The sequence below is a fragment of the Stenella coeruleoalba genome (genome assembly GCF_951394435.1).
Source record: "Stenella coeruleoalba genome assembly, chromosome: 13".
NCBI lineage: Eukaryota > Metazoa > Chordata > Mammalia > Artiodactyla > Delphinidae > Stenella > Stenella coeruleoalba.
The window spans coordinates 45,561,366-45,584,192 of record NC_137159.1 but is presented as its reverse complement, the minus strand read 5'-3'; the positions used below and the strand labels follow the sequence as shown (position 1 = coordinate 45,584,192).

Here is a 22,827-nt window from a genome sequence, read left to right as displayed (position 1 = left end):
ATACATTAATTATTTTCTCACTGACTGATAGTTCTTATCTGGGGTGTAACTGTAAAAGCAGTGCCAGAGCCTAACATTAAAATACAATTTTCCTAGACTCTACATCTCTTAAAACAACTGCTGTTGTTGTTTTCACTGGTAATAAAGATACAGGATAATTTCTATAATTGGCATACATAGTAGAGATTTATATCCATTTTAACTCATTAATTTCACAGGCTGTTGTCAGACTATAAATACAGTTTATAGAAGTACTAAATGAAGAGTGATTAACAGTCCATTTCAAATTGAAATGGGAACTCAAGTTTTGGGAAGACAAAAAAGCTGTAAAAAGTTATCTCAAATATATCACAAAAATTTCTGCTAAATAGTCGTAAGGAAAGGCAATAATAATTCGAAAAAAAACACTCAAATGCTTTGCTACTTATTCATTCAAAAGACTTTTTCTTAAATTTTTCAATGTGACAGTTTGGGGGTTCTTAACATATTCTTTGCTACTTTTATTACATTATTATATGAAATACATTATAAAATGTTTTATTACTTCATACTTGGTTGCATTATTTCCTTTCATACCATGATTTATTTTTATACTCAACTATTGACTAGAATGCTTTCAACTTCTCACTACTATGCTACAAAACACTTAATTTATATAATTTTTCCATATTGCAATGTATTTTCTTAGGACATGGCTAATTCTAAGAATTGGGATTACTAAATTTCAATGTATCTCCAATTTAGTACTATTAATTTTGTGGCTACTGGTTGCTTTTCAAAAAGCCAGTGCTAACATATACTATGATACAAAACTAATGGGAATACTAGGTTTTAACTTACCAACACTGGTTATTATTATTACACATTTTTGTCTTTGGTGGGTGGAGGACATGAAACTAAGAGTCTCATTGTTTTAAGTTTGTATTTCTCTGGTCATTAAGAGAGGTTTGACTTTTGTTTACTGCTTATATTGTTTTCACCCATACATGTATGATACCACCACCACCATCTACTCCTCAAGGTCTTAATGGTCTTATGTTTTTCTCTAGTTTGATGCTTGACCAATTAAACTGATGAGTTTCTAATATTCTTGTGGTCAGATCTGTCCATCTCTGGATCTGTGAAATCTATTGACTTAAATACTTAGGATGTCATTTTCAGCTCACAGTTCACATAAATATCCAAATTCATTTCTCCTACTTTCTCTAAGTAAAAAGTATGTGCTGGGGTGGGGGTGGGGGTGTATCTATACTATATCTGGAATACACTTCAGTGTGAGATGTTCTAATCTATTTTTTTTTCTCCAAACTGCTATCAAATTACCCAAACACCTCTAACTGAATTGTTCTCTTTCCCAGTAGTGGCATCTACTTTTGTGATATTTTGTTCCAAGGGTCAGTCTGTACATGTCTATAATAATTAACTTTACAAGGTAAGCAGAAAAGGTATTTAGCTTTTTATCTATAAAAAATTTCCCAACATTTCTAAAAATTTTCCTTTAAATCTAATAAAGTTTTCTTTAAACATTTCTCATTTAGATTACCACAAAGTTTTTTTTCCCCAATATTATCATGAATACTTCTGGCTAATTATTACTGATATTCAGTACCACATGTTTTAAAACGGATAGTTTTAATAAATGTCATGCTTATGTTTATAGTAACAGCTAAGTTTAAGCCTACTACATGGAATAAAATACAAGAATAATCTATAAAAATGTTCTAAAACAAGGTCCAGAAAACAGTCCGTTTAGCTATAATATTTAAAGGTAGGAAACACTGACTTTTGAGATTTCCACCTTTCCATTTCCATTCCTTTAAGTTTAATGAAGAAAAAATAAGAATAGTCTAAAAAAATTTACAGATAGCTGCAAATATTTTAATCAAAGGCTGTCAGAGTTATAACCACTGGGTGAGTACCCTAGGAACTGGACATATCTGCTCCCAGAACACAAGAAAGCTGGAATGCAGAATGCATAGATTCATAAGGGAGGTGGAGAAATTTCCATTCTCAGTTTCCTAGGGATACAAATCTATTTTCAGTGCTCTCAAATAAAATACAGATAATTACTGGGAGTGCTCCACTATATGGAAAACCCATAAAGTCCATAAAATAAAATAAGCAAACATTTCACAAAATTTTCAATTACATTTTCTTTACCTAAGGCCAATTTAGACAGTTATATCTTATTTAATGCTACTTCAGCAAAAAAGCTGACTTTAATTTCTCTACCAAGGAAAATAAAAAGGGACAACAATCTTATCTTAAATCTACTGAATAATAGCACCTATGTGTAGATTTTCATTCTCTTGAAACTGCTCTCATACACATTCCTATTAGCCCTTTAAAAATCAGTAAGGTAAGTAGAGTATTATCACCTGCAATTTCATAGATTAAGAAAATTTTGGTTCATAAATGTTATCTGCCCAATTGCAAAGAGAAGCCAGAACAAGAACGTGTCCAATGTTTGTTTCCATCTGTACTACAGGAAATGATTGGGGTATCAAAACTAATCACATAGGGCTATGTTAAAATTAAAGTTACTTTTACTTTACATATCAGTGTGTAAATACTTCTTAAAAGAGGTGCCATAATGCTTTCTTTAAATTTATTAAATTTCGGTTTGCTATAGCCTAAATTTTACCTCTAGCTGTTCATCCTCCAAAAGACTTATAACCAGCCACCTGATGTCTTTAACTGCATCTTCATTGTTTAGGAAAATAAAGAGGTTATAAAATACCATGGTCTGGAGGTAGGTCAGTACTGTATATCTAGCATGCCAAGAACTGCTTCTTGCTGTCTGTGGATGAGAAATTAGTAGAAATAATGAAAACAGTGCTGACAAGAACATGAGATGACAGTGAAATGACAAATAATATAGACTTCCAATATAACTCTACTTTTACAGGTATAGCTAGAGCAAGCTCATCTTATACTTCCTTCTAAACAAAAGGTTGCACAAGCTATTTCAGGTAAAAGTTAGTTATTCTGAATGTATGAATGAATGGTTGAGAGTAAAGGGAAAGGAACACAGATAAAAGTCAATTTTAGAAGAATTATTTATAATTAATTACTCTTAAATCCTCCAATGCTTGCACATTATTTTATTTTACTTTTGATAGTAGCTGGTAGGGTAATGAAAGCAAACAAAATTGAGAACTACTAAATTCTACTGCAAAAAAATACCATTTGAGGCTGTTAAAAAATATCTTTCAGGGGAAACCATGGGAACATGTCCATTTTTTATATTATATAACACATGTGTAACCTACATAAAGCTGAGCACATAGTACACTAAAAATGCAGCCACAGGACTTCCCTGGTGGTCCAGTGGTTAAGACTCCATGCTTCCACTGCAGGGGGCACAGATTCAATCCTTGGTCGAGGAACTAAGATCCCACAGATCCCACATGCTTTGTGGCACGGCCAAAAATAAATTAAATAAATAAATAAAAATGCAGCCAGAAAGTATATACTCACTTAGGTCTTTCTACCACAGATCAGAAAATACAAGTGAATAAAATAAAGGGGAAATGGTAAAAGAGAATGCCCACCCCCTCCCTCATAAGCACTTTGTATCCAAGGTGCTTCAATAATTAGCTCTTTACGTATATAGAAAATTTAGGGTTGAGTGACCTGCCCAGTGTCAAAGAAGTCGGTGGCAGAGCCAGGTACAGATTCTAAATCTGTTTCTTTGGTCAACATATGTCTCCTCTCAAACTAAAAGAAGATTCAAAATGAATGCAGGTGTTGTGTGTACCTCAGCTGACTTTGTGAAATTCTTAGAATTGTAAACCAAAGATATAAGTGTTTGATATACACTCTTACTTGTTTTAGCACCCGAAGTACCAAAGGCACTTGATGAGGGTAAAGCAACCCCTGAGACATTAGTGATAAACATAACTTTGCATCTCTTTTCAGTTCATCATAGCTATTGTCATTTTCCACTGGGGCAATCTAGAGAACAACAAAAAAAAACCAGACATAAAGTGAAAAACAGCCAATAAGTACAAAGGCATCCTTACATAAAAGAAATTACATTTTTAATTTTAACAACTTCTACAGAAAAATCCAAACATACATAAAACTAGAGAATAGTATAATGAATCCCCATGAATCAATCACTTCTTCAACAATGACAAATTCATGGCTAATCCTTTCATTTTTTTGCTCCCCTGTAGTTCCCCATCCCCCAATTAAATTATTTGAAGCAAATCCCAGACATATTTCATCCATAAATATTTTATTTTCGGGAATTCCCTGGCAGTCCAGTTGTTAGGGCTCTGTGCTTCCAGTGTAGGGGGCACAGGTTCAGCCCCTGGTCAGGGAACTAAGATCCCACAAGCCACACAGCATGCCCCACCCCCAAAAAAGTTATTTTTATCTCTGAAAGGTAAAGTCTCTTATTTTAAAAACCTGTAATGACATCATACATAAAAATTCATTACAGTTAAAATATATTCAGTAGTGCTCACATTTCCCCAACTATTTGATGCCTGCATATACCAGATCCCACTTACCATGAAGGCCTAAAGGAGATTCTCAACCTCAATATTTGTATATTCAGGTTAACTGTTAGGCCCGTCACTAGCAAATTATGCAGTACAGCAATCTAATGATACACATTTTTCTGCAAATTTCAAGTGGATTCAAATAAATCATCCTATCAACCTCATTCTCATATACTATTTGCTTTCTGACTTTTTTCTGAGTGAAGAAAAAGGGTGGAACTCCAGCTATCCCAACATTCATTGCACATTACCCATTTACGAACATATGAGACCATGTTCCATACCACTGTGTATGTGGTAGTGGAAAAAAGTTTAAGCACCACTGCCCTAAAGACAAACCATATCTACACCAAGGACCTACAAGTAACAAAGACCTATCTATACACTAATGGCTACTGTCCCCTTTTATATCCCAAAAGATCCCAAAGGTATCCATGGGTATCAGGCCCTACAGAGCACTTTAAAAAGTATTTTAGTAGTGAATCCTTTGAAAATTTCCATAAGTGTTATCTTTTTGAAATTTCCTAAAGACAAAATACACCATGGCAGATGAAAAGTTTAGCATGCCATTTGCAAATAAACAGTAACAAGGGCCCTCTATCTTAAATAATAACTGTATTGACCAATAATTGTCAAGTAGTGGTGATGTTTGTGCCAAGCCTTCCCAATTTGCAATAAGACCAGACTGTTTTCCTAACCACAACCAACCACAGCCATCACTACCAACTATAATTTTGGAAACTACTATATAATCTTAGTTTACTAGCTTTATCCACTGGCTGGAGAGATGAATAATTAAAACCACCTCAGGTTATATCTTGCATCAAATAATACTTCAATATGATTACCAGACACAAGTTATTTCCTGCAAATATTTGTTAGAACCAACTATATATAGCGCCATTTAGCAATGTAAAATAAATACAATATACTGAACATTTTGATTTTCAAATTTATTATACATTGAATTAGAAAGTCAGAAATAGCTATATTCAAAAATGTCATTGTGGCTTTTTATTTTTAAAGCTATCAATATTTTCCTAAACTATTACTTGAAAACTGGCTCTCACTGAAACAATGTTCTGTCTTTAGACTTTTCATGTAACTGTCAAGAACCTACTCTTACCTAATATTAGAAAGATTATTTCAACAAATATTTAACCACTAACACCTAATGATTTTCCTGTGACTATTCTACCTTTCAGAGATGAAAACAAATCATACACAGTCTGAAAACCTATCAACCATCTGATGATAATTATAAATTCCTTTTGAAGGTCAAAAGGGGATGCATTTTTAATTTCAGACATAAACTTACCTTAAAAAACAAAGGTAGAAGCTGAAGTTGTTCAGTGACTGCTGTAGAGAAGGATCTTCCCGCACTTGCCATCAGCCATTTCAATACTTTATGGAAACAAACACAAAGAGTCAGTCTTTGCTATCCAGTTAGAGACTACAAAGTAGAGTGATTCTATGCTAGTGTCAGCCACTCTGATAGCTCTTCAATGTAAAGAAAGAGGTCTGTGTTACTTCACAAATTAGATCAGCAGTGTGACAGGATCCATAACAAATGGTATCAACTAATCTAGGGGACTGAAGCCACCCTCAAAGAATGAATCAGCAAATTATTAATGGTCTACAAACACTCACACAAAGTAAAAATTAAAACTAGCCTTCAAAAATCCTAACAAAGCAAAACTGATGACTAAGTTAGTTGTTTATACTTAGAATCCTTGAAAAAGTTTTAGATATACAAACAACAGGGAACCCCCAATAATCAAGACAATTTTGAAAAAGAAAAGTTGGAGGACTCACAATTGCAGATTTCAAAACTTAATACAAAGCTATATTAATCAAAACAGTGTGGTACTGACATAAGAACAGACATAGAGACCAACTGAATAGGCCAGAGAGCACAGAAATAAATGCTCACACATATGGCCAGTCAATTTTCAACAAGAGTGCCAAGACTATTCAATGAAAAAAACGACAGTCTTTTTAACCAACGATGCTGGGAAACTGGGTATCACAAGCAAAAGAAAGAAGCTGGATCCTTATCTTATATCATAGACAAAAATTACCTCAAAGTAGACTGAAGACTGAAATGTAAGTGCTAAAACTATAAAACTCTTAGAAGAAAACTTAAGAGACAAACTTCATGACACTGGATTTGTCAACAATTTCTTAGACACGACACCAAAAGCAAAGGCAACAAAAGAAAGAAGAGGTAAATCAGACTTCATTAAAATTAAAACTTTTGTGCATCAAAGGACACTATCAAGAGAGTCAAAATGGGAGAAAATATTTGCAAATCATTTTCAGATAAGGGACTGATATCCAGAATATAGAAAGAACTACAACTCAACGACAACAAAACAACCTAATTCAAAATGGGCAAAGAACTTGACATTTCTCCAGAGAAGAAACAAAAATGGAAAATAAGCCAATGAAAAGATATTCAACCACTAGTCATAAGGGAAATGCAAATTAAAACCGCAAGATACCTTCTTCACACCTATAAGGAGAGCTATAGTCATAAAAGGTGTTGGCAAAAATGTGGAAAAGTTGGAACCCCTCTGCACTGCTGGTTGGAATGTAAAATGGTGCGGCCACTGTGGAAAATAGCTTGGTGGCTCCTCAAAAAATTTAACATAGAATTACCGCATGGTCTAGCAATTCTGCTTTCAATACCCAAAAGAATTGAAAGCAGAGACTCAAACATACTTCTACATTAATACTCATAGAAATATTATTCACAATAGTCAAAAGGTGTAAACAACCTGAATGTCCATGAACAGATGAATGGATAAACACTGAAAGCATTACACAAAGTGAAAAAAGCCAGACATAAAAGGACAAATATTGTATGATTCTCCTTATATGAGATACCTAGAATAGACAAATTACAGAGACAAAGTAGAATGGTGGTTGCCAGGGGCTGAGGGAGGGGAGAATGAGGAGTTATTGTTTAAGGTACAGAATTTCCATTTTGCAAGATGAAAAGAGTATAAAGATGGATGAAAGTGATGGCTGTATAACAATGTAAATATATTTGATGCCACTCAGCTATAAATTTTATATTATGTACATTTTACCATAATAAAAAGGGGAGGGGGGAGAAGTCAATAGGATAATCTAAAATATCTGTTTTTAGAGGGAGTTTCTACTAAGTTTAGCCACTCACTAGTTTTTAAGAGTTTAATGCCCTGGGTTCGTTCATCTTCTTCACCAATTCCATTTTCTTCCATAACATGGTTCTGAATTTCTTCATCTACATCCATGAGGGGTTTCAATTTATCTAGAATTCGAGCAGTAAACTCAGGGACACGAGGGGATGCTGTTGGTGCAGTGTTTGGCAAAGAAACATCTATCATGAATATATAGGTCAGCACACTGTAAAATAAAATACATATAATAAGAAGAGATCCCACATTATCAATAAAACTAAGGTTCAAAAGTATAACCCAACCAAAGTAAATTTTCCCAAGACAATCCCTAGAGAGGGTCCTGTGCCTGTGCACACAATTCTGAGGTATTAAAAACTACAGTGTGGCGACTACTCCCCACTGGCTTGTGAGCACACTACCATTCTATTTTACATTCAGAGACTCTTGTCTAATGTCCCACAATACAATATAAAACAAAATCTGAAGAAGAGGTTATCATGAAACTCAACAGTAACATAACCAGTATGTATTACTAGACATTAAAATTTGATAAAAAGAACTCAAGAGGTATACCACACCACAGAGAAAATAATACCTACCTCCCTATTCTTTCCCTGACATTTTTGTAAACCTGGGTGAGTTTGGGTTCCAAGTACTTCAGTAGTCTATGCAATAGCTCAGGTACTCTCCACTCCTGCTGGGCAAGGCCACCTTGTAAGACATAGAGTCGACTAAAAGTAAAGCACAGTAGAGTTGTGTTAGTGCCCCTCTCTGCCTTTACATGTTTTGTTTTTTTTTTTCTGTGGCATGTGGGATCTTAGTTCCCTGACAAGGGATCAAACCTGTGTCCCCTGCAGTGGAAGTGCAGTCTTAACCACTGGACCGCCAGGGAAGTCCTGCTTTTACATGTTGACAGTATAGATTAATGATGTTTGTATTCCACTTAAAATTGTTTCATTTCCAAACTAACAATCTAGAATAGCACCTTTAGGAAGATTTTATTAATTTTTCTACATCATTTTCTCTGTATCTCATTTCATATCCACTGCTATAAAATCAAAGGAAACACTGACTTTAGAATACTCATTGAGTTAATTTCTAAGCATCAGAAGTTTCCTCACTAATTAATAATAATAATAAAAAAATGATTCTTCTTGTTACAGGATTATCTAGATTTTGTTCTCTTGTTCAGTAATTTTTGTAGCTCCTTATGCCCAAGTATATTTTTCCTTAAAAGGATTACTATCTTCTTTCCTAATAGGAAACAGTGAAAAATTAGAACATGTGATAAAGAAGTTAGTAATACTGTCATGGTACAAAAAAGCAGTCCTGATATAAAAGATGTGACAGCAGAGTAGGCTGGACCTACTTTATGTTTGAATTGCTCAGGCTGCCTCCAATTCACCTACTTGTTCTCAATTGAGAAATAACTGTATTTAGACTCATATGTTGTATTGAATTGAACTATGGTCATCTCCCAGAAGACAGTGTTACATTATGTAGCCTTTAGGAGTACAGACATTTCACTTCTATTTATACATAAAGAACAAAGATGTTATCTTTTGTTGTAAAATCTTTTGTTAACCTCATAAGCTTCCTTCTTATTTACCATGCATCTACAAAGGATCCTCCTTCACCACTCAGTGGTGATTCCAACAGTAGCTCAAAAAGCCAGTGAAGTTTCCGGGGATCTCTGCTTTCCTGTGTTGAAAAGATAAAGCAGCAGCAATTAAAACAGAGGTCATACAATTTTTCAAATAAATCAGACATCATTATTTTAGAAATATAAATAAATATAAGTATAGAGGAAGAAAATCAAACTAAAACTCATAGGCAAGTCAAATCCAAATGTATTCTTATAGCTCATGTTAGAAAGACTAACAGTGAGAAAATTGTTAGCTAAATGGACTCTCTTAAATCAAAGTATAACTGCCCTGGACATAAAAGGTGTCAAAAATAATACCTATAACCTTGTTTCATCTGGCTTTTACTGTATGTAAGTTACACTTCTAGATATAGGATTTGACTTGTCATTTAATCTAAAAATGCAATTACCATGGCAGAGAAGGTATAACAATCACTTAAGAGTTATCACTCAAGGCTTATGTAAAAAGCTAAACAGAACCATCTCCAGTCATGTAAGATGATAAAATTTCAGGATTCAAGAGGTATAATGAGATTTTACACATTTTGAGACATGGTATGAAACAGTTTGAATAGATCAGTGAGACACAAAAATGAACTTACACAGGACGTTGCTATACAAGTTCCCCAGTCATTGTAAGTTTCTACTGTAATGTTGGACAATGCTGTTCGAAGCAGAGGACACAAAAGCTCTGAAAGCTTCTCCACCTACTCAAAACAAAATACACAGGAAAAAGTTAATGATACTCAGAACATTTTTCTTCAACTATCCTTTTCTGCAAACACACACATACAAATACACAACCTGATACTTCCTTTATTTCTTAGAAGACCCAAATAATCCAAGAAAGTAACTTCACCATGTTACCATGATACATATCCAGGTAATAAGGCCATCTTTTTCCAAAAAAATAAAACAAAAATCAGAAAAGAGGAGACACTTTATATGGTTTCTTACAAAATCTCTCATACTGTTAAAAAGTTCTCTCTTTAAATGTTGGACTGACATAGTACACTGGGCTGAAACAAAACCTCAATCATCTCTGTATTTTGCATGCTTATGGAGGTCACTTGATTGAATCCTAATATAGGAAGCAATGACTTTTCAATACAATTTAGTATTAGCCTGAAGTATAACCTTTAAATTCCAAGTTTGGATGACTATAAATAGCATTTTAAAAGTGTTCAGTTATACAGAGACTGTGAATATATATATATGTGTCTAAACACTAAACTGCTTCTCACAGTTTAGTGAGAACACAAATCACCTTGAGATCCTGATAAAACGCAGATTCTGATTCATTAGATCAGGGTGGGACCTGGGATCCTACTTTTCTAATAAGCTCCCAAGTGATGCCCAAGCTGCAAGTCCATGGACTATACTTTAGTCAAAAGGACCTATGTAGGACAAATGGGGAGAGAGGGCTTGGGATAAAATTTCCAGTGGTAGCACTAGGCACTGAATACAAAGAAAAAGACAAGCTATATCTTAAATAACTTATACGGAAAGGAGACGTGTTCTAGAAATGAGGTAACTCAAAAATGACAGAGACAGGATGACAAGGATATGTATGGACACGTTTAAATAAAATTGTTTCATATGTGAGCAGGAAAATGGCAATATTACAAACTAACGAATACTTTAATACATGATTCGAATATGTATAACTAAATTAATATATTAAAAAGTGTTGATAATCCTCCTAAAAAGTATGTGTAATTAAGTTTACCAGAAACAATATTTGCATCTTTTCTTTGAAAAATGGCAGCCTACCTTTTACTCAGGCATTCTGGACATTTTACCAGGTTATTTTCAGTCTAGTGCATCTTGCTAAGAAACTAACCTTAGGGTGGATATGTAAAATTTAATCTTACAGTTAAAAACACGGATACTCAAAACAAGGCTATCAAACTCAAACCATCTACGAGACCAAATGAGTAATGTAAATTAGCACAGAGGCTAAGAGAAAAGATTTAATGAGAGGCTAGAGAGTGCCTCAGGAAGGGAGAAACCCACGCACAGCCCCAGCCAACTGATACAGTGCAGCAATGCGGGGCCAGTATTCCACAATCTTCCCATTTCTCAAGAGAAACTAAAATCCTTTTTACAGGATAGAAAATAATTCAGATTTTAAAAGACATTCAATGCCACCTACAGACCACGACTTTGTGACCTATACTCAAAAGCAATATAAAGTTAAACATTTCATATTTTAGGTGTTAACATCTTTTTCTTTTTTTAAAAGATGTGTGTGCCCTCGACGCAGCCGTGAATATGTTCTGATAAACACACAACCTGCTGTCCACCTTAGAGCTCACAGCACCATGGGCTAACCCCATGGAGACGAGACAAGCAGATAGGACCACTGTCCGCCCCGCCGCTGCCCCCATCAGCCGCCCGCCCGGCCACCTGTCGCCTTGCTCCCTCCTGAGGACCGCCAGCCCGAGGTGGCACCGGAATGCTGGCAGAGGGACAGTGGTGGCGGAGGCTGAGGGACTGAGCTAGGTGTTAATACCTAACGCGTTGGGAATTGTTGCATAAATGGATAATGCAGCTTTAAGAGGGAATGCACTATACAAATTACATCACCTTTTCAAATGTCCAATGTTTAGAGCCTCTGATTAAACCAGCTATAATTTCTGCAACACATCGCTGCGTGCTCTCATGTGAATCTGAAACCAAACGTTCTAAATGGGGCTTCAGAACTGGCAGGAAGGCATCATCAAAATTTCTGAATATACCCTACGCAAATAAAAATAAGAAAGTTCTTTAGTACTCAAACGAATAGCATCTCCAGTATCACATGCTTATATTTGTTTGCTGTTATTACTACTGTGCTTAAAAAACTCCATATTCTCCCCTATAGAACTTAACTGTTTTAACAATATCTGTAAGTTAAAATGGTAAAAACACTGTCATTTGCCACATTATATTAAAATATGATCAGTGAAAGAAAAATTAATTTCTAACCTTAAAAATATCACACACATCTCAAAAAAAATCAAATAAACATGAAATGCACATAGTCTTGTGGGTTTTGGTCTTTTGCTTCTACTGGTAATTACAAATATTAGAGATAAATACTAAAAAGCTTGTTTTTTGAGTCCTAGACCTTAAGCCAAGATGAATATGATAGGCATTACTTCCAGAGTCATTTTAGATAAAGATAACAGATGACTAAACTCAAACTTTGAACAAATACTTTAAAACTTATGAACCTACAAATTGACAGTCACTAAGCTTTATGAAAAGGGTATGTAAATAACATAGTTACCTTAAAGAGGCAAAAACGTCGAGGATTAAATTTATCTTTTCCTTTTCTGTCTTCTAAAGATAGAAAAGTAATTAACTGTTCCACAAATTTAGGATCAGAAAAATGATCAAATATAATCTGTTCTGCCTGTAAAGTTAAAAAAAAGAACAACATTCAGGGATTAAAATCTATTTAAAAACATGATTCTGAAAACATTAAAATTCAACCATAAAGATTTGAAACTCAACAGTAAGTTTTTATTTTTGTTCTATTCTAAAGAATTTTTAGTTCTCATAGAGCCTTTCTGGAACCAAAATAATATTGCCTCCTAAAAATGCTAAATCCTAAGAATAGCTAAAAGTTTTCCTTCAGCTCTTCAAGTTTGGATTCCACTTCTCAAACTGAGAAATAAAACCAAAAATGTTCTGCTTGAGAAATGAAGACTTAATGCTATTGTGCCAATTTTTGTGCAAATTAGGAAAATCCTCCAAACTGCAAACCAAACCCCAGCAAATTATTTCCATATTTATAAAATATCAGCAGTTAAAAGGTAAACTTTGCTCAGAATTAGAAAATAAAAGCTACAACATTAACTTAATTAAGGAAGACATAAACCTAAAAGCCCTTCATCAACTTTCAAAATGATAAAGAAGTTCTACAAAGACTAAGAAGTTCCAATTTAAATTTACAAACATCTATTTACTGAGTATCCATCATTTATACGCAATAAAAAAATTAAAGCCAGTACCCGAGTGCTAAGTAGGTAGTAACTTGGGAGTGACCTTAGATATAGAAGACTTGTGCTAACTGGTCCTAACAGAAGGCGGGACGGTTGGGGGGAATAAGGGAGCGCACATTTACCAATACTTATTATGCTGCAATACACAAATTGGGGGGAAAAAAACCATGAACTTAGTTTGAAATATAAATCAGGGGCCAAAAGTAAGATGCATCTGAACCAGGTAAGTGTTTACACGTGGTGAAATTAAATGCTTACCTCTGTCAAATCCTCCCTGCTTCTGCCCAGCTTAGGCTGCTCTTCCACACCAGCATAAACAACCATATTCCTACACAGTAAGAGTTTATATTTGTAATACACATAGGAGACAACATTAGAGCTTCTTGGATAGAAAGCATTAGAAGGCACTTCTAATGAACTCTAATGAGATGCTAAGTTGTGGGTTACGAGCATATCATTCAGTCTTCCACCTTAAAAATCTTAGGTCATTGCATCCTAATGACATACATTATTGGTGTCAATAAGAGACAAATAAGTATTTCTTGGGGCTGGTTTAGACATGTGTAGTATTAATAGGTAGGAATATAACTTAGAGCAACTATTAACAAACTCCTTAGATGTATAATGGTGGACTAAGGAAGTCTAAGGGTTTCAGTGGAAAGACAAGGAAAGAGGCAGGATGAGGCATAGCACTGGCAAGAACAAAGAAAAAGAGGAAGAGGGAAGACGGAAAAAGCTAGAGATTGTGTATCTCTGGTGACAAAGTACCTCTAACTGCTTCAACTGCCTCAGAACCTCCCTAGAAATCCAGATGATAAAACAAATTATATCAAAGATAAGTTGTTTAATAATAAGGTGCATGGCAAGTTGCAACTTACTGTGGCCAGGTGTAGTATCCCCAGTGAGTTTTTTCCACAAAGCAACTTGACTCCCATTCTTTTTTAGTTCTTGGTATACTTTTGCTATCATAATGCAACCAATGATTATCAGGTCTATCACCAGCAACAATTTGGGTGGGTTTAGGATATCCACCTAAGGAAAAGACAATTACATTTCATGAATTTCAAAATAACTGTGCAATAATTATTCTCAAATAGTGCTAGTGTGAGTTTATCTTCATAACAAGACTCTGTTAAAATTCGCTCAAGGCAAAAGCACATACATATGAGGCATTTCACATCAGAGAAGGAAAGATGGGATTATCCACTAAATGGTGTTGGGATAGTTATTTGAGGGGAGAGAGTCAAGTTTGATCCATACTTCATCCCTTTTACCAAAATTAAAAGGATTAATTTTGTTCAAACTTTTGAGGTTTGAATTAATTAATTACAGAACTCAACAAATTCCCATATACTCTCTTCAACCAGATGCCCCCAATTTTAACATTTCACCATGTGTACACTTTGACATTCTCTCTCTTTATACACACACACACACACACACACACACACACACACTCACACACACGTACACATGCACCTACACACACTTGTTTTTTGGGACCATTAAATATTCATTTAATATGAGACCTACAAACGTGTTTCAAGTGAGGGTAAAACAAGATTAGTAGTAGAGAGTATAATGAAATGAAAGTCTTTCCCACATTTAGTTAACACCATTTTATAGTGTTCCAAAATAAAGGTGGTAGTTGGTGCACAGCTACACTCCCTCCCAAAATGGGGCTGCGGGTAAACTGAAGACAGCTGTTTGAATATCTCAGGAGTTATCAGAGATTAAAAAAAATGATAGCCAAAGTAATAAAAATGATGTTTTTCTCCCTCCAAAATCAAATTAATCTTGCCCCTAATCCTACTACTGAGGAAGAAACACTTAATATATTGATGAATTAAATGGTAATGGTATTTTAAGCCTTTGAAATACAGTTTGATAAATAACTAGTATAATTGCTTAGCTGATGAGATAAGTAAGTAGATGACATGTGTACCCAGAGTGTGTAAAAACTACACATTTTATGTATTATAAAGACATAAAGCTACACATTTTATGTATTATAAAGACATAAACAGCCATCTATTTTTATAAATACTTGCTATCACTAGTTTTTACTAAGTCAACTGTTTTCCCTTTATAATATTATTTCACACTTCGTATTAAAATCTTCCTATACTTCTATACTTTGTATAGAAAAATACTTGACATCAAGAACTGTAATTTATACACTTCAAAGAAACTTTCCAAGTTTGACTGAGAAGCACCGCTCATTACGTTTGATAGCACTTACTGATTTCATACGGATTGATGATCAGCTTTTTGTGGGTTCTTTTTAGCTGCTTAAGAATACCAGCAACAGCTGATATTGCCATCTAAAAAAGAAGCAGGTAAGGTACATATATCAAAATTTTAAACGTCTCAAATGGTTGCTCCCTTGATCAAAAGCAGAAGCTGGGTTCTGTTTCTTTCCAAAGCAGAGAAATACCTCACCCACTGACATCTGCCAGCACAGCCACATGAGGGCTAACTCTGACTTGGACTGAGTCAGTTGCAGGTCTTACTCTTAAACCTTCATCCATGCTAGTCTCTACCTAAAACACTTTTATCATTTCTTTGTTAAACCAATTCCTGCTCATTCTTCCTATCTCAGCCTAAACATTTCTTCCTAAGGGTCTTTTCTCAATGTGCCAGGTCAGGTCAGCCCCATCTTGTACCCTACCTCTAACAGTTTTCAAGTTAAAACCAACTAGTTGTATCACTCAGATACCTTTCCCTTCCTGTAACATGTTATAACTGTAATTAATTTTTTAAAGTCAATCTTTCCAATTAACCTATAAACATGTTGCCCGCTACATCTCCAGTGTTGAAATGCACAGTACCTGAACACCTCCTCATATATTTGTTGGATGAATTACTATCATCTCGGAACCAATAGAGGTAGATTTCAAATCAATACACTTCAAGATATCAGGTGAGGCAAGAATTTTCAAACCCAAGATTATAGCTAAAATAAAGTATCTACCTTTCGAACTACAATTGCATCGTGGTTGAGATTCTCAACAAAAAAACGTATGGCACGAAGCGGTAACACTCGGTCATCTCTCAAAAGTAGAGACAAAAGCCCAATGCCTATATGTTCAAATTTCCAGGGCCTGAAAAGGGGCGGAGGGGGGAAATCACAAAACACATCATTCATAAAATCACTTTAAAAAAACAACCCTGTATTTGAAACATTATAATTTTAAGTTTCCCAAGAATCAAAATAGGTATATTGAAAAATACTGCTCCTATCATCAGCCCCATACTTTCTAAACTCATGAATCAGACTACAACTTTTTCTGACAGTCATTCATGGCCTTCAGGGTAGAAACCTCCTATAGTACTGAAGATAAAAGTTTGAGAATTAAAAAAATATATTTTTGCACTTACAAATTTCTCTGCTCCACACCATCTAGCAAAGTGTTTATCAAATTTTCATAGTTCCTTAAAAAAAAAAAAAATTCAGGTAAGGTATTGTTTTAATACAATACTAAGATGGGGCTCCCCTTGTGGCACAGTGGTTGAGAGTCCACCTGTCGATGCAGGGGACACGGATTCGTGCCCCGGTCTGGGAAGATCCCACATGCCGTGGAGCGGCTAGGCCCATGAACCATAGCCGCTGAGCCTGCGCGTCCGGAGCCTGTGCTCCACAACGGGAGAAGCCCCAAGAGTGAGAGGCCCGCGCACCACAAAAACAAAACAAAACAAAACAAAACTAAGATGAACATCAAATAATGTAATATAAATTCAAATTCCGGCCAAATTCACCCTCCTCTTCTCATCACCAGACTATAAAGAGTCTGATGAGAAGAAAGCCAGAGTGAAAGCAGATGCGTAACCCTGGGAAAAGAAAATGAAAGGCACAGGAAAAAAAAAAAAGTGCTAAGTACACTGAGCAACTCAACCATTCCTGAGTGGACATTCAAAAGTAAATTTGTGAGTAGTAATCAACTGGTTAGGAGTGGTCTACCTATATAACAACCCAGGTATACATGAGGTAGGCTATAAAGTTTATTATTTATATAGAACTGTTAGAAAAAAATTAATAAGCATATTCATAAGGCAAAGAAAAAAATAAAGTTAGGAAGGCTCCTGCTTCAGTGTTACCATTGAAGTGTTTTGGTCCCAAAAATCTAAAGGCAGTTTACTAATATCCTAGTAACAAATTTGTATAAATGTTATCGATCAATAAGTTATTATAAGAGATATGAAGAGACAAACGTGTTGAACTTGAATTTAAGATTTAATGAGTGGGATATGTGTACTACAAGAAAAATCAATTCATGTTGAAAAAAACATATGATATTAAGATAACTTTAGGGACTTCTCTGGTGGTGCAGTGGATAAGACTCCACGCTCCCAATGCAGGGGGCCCAGGTTTGATCCCTGGTCAGGGAACTAGATCCCACATGCATACTGCGACTAAGAGTTCGCATGCCACAACTAAGGAGCCCGTGTGCTGCAACTAAGGGGCCCTTGAGCTGCAACTAAGGAGCCCACCTGCCACAACTAAGACCCAGTGCAACCAAATAAAATAAATAAATAAATAAAAAAGATAACTTTATTGTGAGATGGTGTTTTCTACCTCCATAGCTGAAAGTGACAATCAGAGATCTTCACAATAATTACCTCTTAACATTTTGGTATCTCTTCAGAATCAATGTGTAAATTTCATTAGGTAGTTACAGTGCATCTATATTTTAGAGATATTTAAAACCTACTATCTATAAAGTTATATGTCACGATAAGTAGGCATTCATAATTACCTTAGGGCATCAGCATTCCTTTCTTGTTGGCGTTTAAGTCCTTCTTTAATTTCTTCTGAGCTAAGCATTATCTGTTTGATAGACGGGTTTTTTGATTGTTGAAGTAATTCTGCTATTCCGACACATGACTTTGGAATCTTATTAAAAAGAAAAGCCAGGGAGGAAAATGAAGTACTGAAATACCACGGATGAATCTTCACAACAATATACTGAGTGACAGAAGCCAGATACCAAAGGCCACAAACTGTATAATTCCATTTAGATGAAATGTCCATAATAGGCAAATTCACAGAGAAAAAAGGTAGATTAGTGGTTTCCAGGGGCTAGGGGTATGGGGGAATGAATGGGAAGCAATTATTATTGGATGGGAAGCAATTATTATTGGATATTATTGGATAGGTAAAGCAATTATACTCCAATAGAAACTAATTTAAAAAAATTATTGGGTACAGGGTTTCTTTTTCTGAGTAATTACAGTGTTTTAGAATTAGAGTAGTGATGGTTGTACAACCCTGAGAATATACTATTGTGAATATATATATATATATATATTCACAATAGTATATAACAGCACACAACTGTTGTGTTAAAAAGGTGAATTTTTTGGTATGTGAATTACATGTCAATTTTTAAAAAATTTTAAAGAAGAAAGCATAATCTAACAACAGTTACAAATAGCAAGAGTATGTTTTGCAGAAAAGGAATACATTTAGAGCAGTGGTTTTTAAAACTGAGTATGGGGCTTCCCTGGTGGCGCAGTGGTTTTTAAAACTGAGTATGGGGATTCCCTGGTGGCGCAGTGGTTGAGAGTCCGCCTGCCGATGCAGGGGACACGGGTTCATGCCCTGGTCCAGGAGGATCCCACATGCCTCGGAGCGGCTGGGCCCGTGGGCCATGGCTGCTGGGCCTGCGAGTTCGGAGCCTGTGCTCCACAACGGGAGGGGCCACGGTGGTGAGAGGCCCGCGTACCGCAAAAAAACAAAAAACAACAACAAAAAAAAACAACTGAGTATGAACGTCAAAAATAATACTGCAGAAAAGAGGGGGATTCAACCACACTCACACGTCTTCTACCCATCTCCAATTCTGATGGGTGTGTAAATAGGAGTTTGAAAATTCTTGGATGATGATCTGCTATCTCTCCCCATTTGAGCTCCACTGAACCTGATATTTACCTTTTCATTTGTCAAATCATCCAATTTTAATCTTCACTATAAATTATGGAACCCTGTGGTCAATCTTCTGTGACTTTGACTAGTAGAACTGACCTCCTAAAATATAACCAACTCTTTGAAAAATGAGGCTGCAGACATACAGGGGATAATGGTAAATGCAACAATGTAATAACACTTTGTGGCCTCTTGGTAGAAAACCACCTAGTTCTCTCCTGGCCATGCTCCAGCTTCCTACTCTACCCTGCCATCTATAGTAATGATCACTAAAGCAGTAAAAGGAAACAGAATACAAATGCTTTAAAAAAAAATTAGAATCAAATGCCAAGAATATGATTACTAAAAAAACACAAGAAAATAATAGCATTTTGACAAGGCAGTGTTTGCACTAAAATTTGAATTAAAAAAATGATTTTGCTTACTGTGAAGTCCAAACCAATTGTTTCATATTGTCGATGAATCTTTTCTGCAAGATCATCAAACAGCCTCACTATTGATGGCTTTTCCAGGGACATTGCTTTGCTAAGCCCAGAAGAAACAATTGCTGGCCAAGTCTGTACAATACAGTCCCAATCATGAAGGTTTGCCAAGCATACACCGCTGTGATTTCCAAGGAGACAATACAAGGCACCCTGCAGGAAAAAATGATCAATATGGGAAACAAGAGGCACTGTTTAGTTGTAGCCAACTCACTTACATGTTGTTTTCAAATTTACTAAACACTGATTATTTAAATGCCTGGTACTGGTTATAAAATAGGTCCCCACATTCAACACGTTACTTTCAGAAACCTGAATTTGACACTTAAGTGCAATCCAGTAATATTTTCTCTAAGTCATTTAACAGAGGGTTAGCTCAAAGAATGGCTATTAATGAGGTAATATAGAAATGTGAAGATATTGCTTTTACGGACATAGCTTCCATTCTGATTCTCCTCTACTACATTTATAAAGGCTGTGAAATGTGTCACTCTTAGCATTTTAGGGTATAACATACAAAATAATTTAAAAAAATTGTGGTTAAATCTGGTTGCCAAGTATTTCTCTAAGTATATAAAAACTAGGTTACTTAATTATACTGTGTACTTTTTACTCACAGGAGCTCAATCAATCAGAATGATTCTGATGACAGTAGGTACCTCTTTCTAAGGTACCCCATTTTAATGAAAAGAGCTATTAGTACCAAAACATTTTATTTCCTGAACATTCACCTGAACAATTCCAATCTGACTTCCTAACCACCCTGGGCTCTAATCCTCTTTACAGTTCTTATAAGATCACTGTAACTTCAATTTTACTGACCTAATAGACAGTTTCCAATTTTAAGCTTACTTGACTTGTCTGATTTTGTCCATTTAAACTGCTCTCCACAAGGTCGACAACATATCACCCAATGAGTTAGATCCTCTACAACATTCTTGAATTACATATCTGCCTTGGGGGTCAGCAATTCCATTACTGCGAAATTCTTTCAACTTTTCTCTACGTTTGAAAAATTTCGTAGTAAAACAAAACAAAAAACCCTATACCTTGAACTGCTGTTGCGTGACATCTTGCCTATCAGGCCGTAAGAACTCCAAAACCAGGGGAATGATATCTCTGCAACAGAAGTTATATGCTCCCAAGGCAGCAAAAAATGTTTGCTGGGCCTTATTTCTGACCTAAAGAAACAGTTATTAACAGATGACTTTTATTAAATGGTAGACAAACTACAAAAAAATTTCTAAATGAATCATTAAAACAAAGCAGTGGTAATTTAAATGTTTTCGTAATAACAGAAAAATATAACAAAGCACATAACTTAACAAAAATGAGTAAATGATAATCTTTTTATCAGAAGGAAAGCAAATTACCACCAACCATATCCATGGTTTAAGTTACACTGGTTCAGGGACTTCCCTAGTGGCGCAGTGGTTAAGAATCCTCCTGCCAATGCAGGGGACACGAGTTCGATCCCTGGTCTGGGAAAATGCCACATGCCGTGGAGCAACTAAACCCATGTGCCACAACTACTGAACCCGTGTGCCACAACTACTGAGGCCTGCACATCTAGAGCCCATGCTCTGCAACAAGAGCCACTGCAACGAGAAGCCCACACACCCCAACAAAGAGTAGCCCCCACTCGCTGCAACTAGAGAAAGCCCGCGAGCAACAACAAAGCCAAAAAAAAAAAAAAAAAAGTTACACTGGTTCAAATATCCTTTTGATAAAGGAGAGACTGAATGGAACTGATATGCATTTGTTTAGTAACATAATCAGCAGACTTAAACTTTTTATTCTGAGTTACTCTTAATGAGAAGGGTCAGATTTTCTCTTGTGTCTACACAAGGAAAATCAAAGACTTTCCAAAACACAGAACAACTTAACCTTTTCAATGCAAGCCTCAAGTATAGGCCACATATTTTTTTTTTTGCAGCACGAGGGCCTCTCACTGTTGTGGCCTCTCCTGTTGCGGAGTACAGGCTCCGGACGTGCAGGTTCAGCGGCCATGGCTCACGGGCCCAGCTGCTCCGCGGCATGTGGGATCTTCCCGGACCAGGGCACGAACCCGTGTCCCCTGCATCGGCAGGTGGACTCTCAACCACTGCGCCACCAGGGAAGCCCTAGGCCACATATTTTTAACCCAAGCAAAAGATTCAGTATAAATTTATAATCCATGAACTAGTTAAATAGTAATGAATAAAAGCAATACACTGTACATATTTCAAACTTTTTAAAATAATACTTTAGGCAAAATCTCTGGGTTAGATTGGTTTCCTAATTTACACTATTTTATAAAGACAGAATCATTGGCTGTACATGAATCTCTTTACTTTTCCCAGTTCTCTGTGTTTAGAGATAAATTTTTGGTCTTATGCTACCTGAAAGGAGGGACCCCACAATTCACATGGTATCAGCTTCCTGAACTCAAGCAGAATGCCTAGGAAGAATTATATGGCCGTCACAGACAGGCCTTCATAATGTGATTTAATTTAAGTGGCATCAACATTACACTAGCACTATCTACCAACGTTAGTTATATATTTTTAAAAAAAATTTGAGAAGCAATTACAAACAGCAAAAATAAACATTATTTTAAAAAGAGAAGCAAGATTAGTTTGAATATATGTCATTTAAAATGTAAATTTTCTTTGCCAATAAATTATTTAAATTCCCTTGTTAAAATGGGGATACTTTAGATTGCGTGTTAGAAAATGGGTGAGAGGGGGCATGCCCAGACTGTTTGGACTAGCCTTACCTGACTGTATGAACTTGTAGATAAACGAAGAAGATCTCTAATCATATCCTGATGTACCTTTTTGTATTCACAACCCTCAACAGTTAGTGTTCGTAGCTACAAAAAAAAAAAAAAAAAAGTGTAAATCAAATCTCAAAGTTTTTTACTAAAAGTTCATTTAATTATGAAGTAACACCAATAATTAAATATTTATTTGAAAAACTGTCATTTAAAAAAGTCACTGTGGGGAGTTCCCTGGTGGCTAGTGGTTAGGATTCCGGGCTTTCACTGCTGTGGCCTGGGTTTAATCCCTGGTTGGGGACCTGAGATCCCGCAAGCTGTGCAGCACAGCAAGACAAAAAAAAAG

General features: G+C 35.6%; 1 protein-coding gene across 2 annotated transcripts in view; it reads right to left on the bottom strand.

Moving 5' to 3' along the window:
* The window catches only part of PSME4 (proteasome activator subunit 4), a gene marked incomplete at its 5' end in the record, with an annotated part of 101,208 nt that overhangs the window by 5,103 nt on the left and 73,278 nt on the right, over window positions 1-22,827 (bottom strand). For both annotated transcript variants that reach the window (XM_079941580.1, XM_079941581.1), the window contains 18 exons: window positions 2,645-2,800; window positions 3,829-3,957; window positions 5,830-5,915; window positions 7,696-7,904; window positions 8,278-8,409; window positions 9,288-9,379; window positions 9,926-10,030; window positions 11,913-12,065; window positions 12,598-12,723; window positions 13,574-13,643; window positions 14,194-14,347; window positions 15,558-15,639; window positions 16,290-16,419; window positions 16,697-16,750; window positions 18,073-18,209; window positions 19,667-19,876; window positions 20,773-20,904; window positions 22,482-22,577. In XM_079941580.1, the coding sequence (XP_079797706.1) occupies window positions 2,645-2,800; window positions 3,829-3,957; window positions 5,830-5,915; window positions 7,696-7,904; window positions 8,278-8,409; window positions 9,288-9,379; window positions 9,926-10,030; window positions 11,913-12,065; window positions 12,598-12,723; window positions 13,574-13,643; window positions 14,194-14,347; window positions 15,558-15,639; window positions 16,290-16,419; window positions 16,697-16,750; window positions 18,073-18,209; window positions 19,667-19,876; window positions 20,773-20,904; window positions 22,482-22,577 (2,253 nt within the window). The remainder of the gene's footprint in view (window positions 1-2,644; window positions 2,801-3,828; window positions 3,958-5,829; window positions 5,916-7,695; window positions 7,905-8,277; window positions 8,410-9,287; window positions 9,380-9,925; window positions 10,031-11,912; window positions 12,066-12,597; window positions 12,724-13,573; window positions 13,644-14,193; window positions 14,348-15,557; window positions 15,640-16,289; window positions 16,420-16,696; window positions 16,751-18,072; window positions 18,210-19,666; window positions 19,877-20,772; window positions 20,905-22,481; window positions 22,578-22,827) is intronic.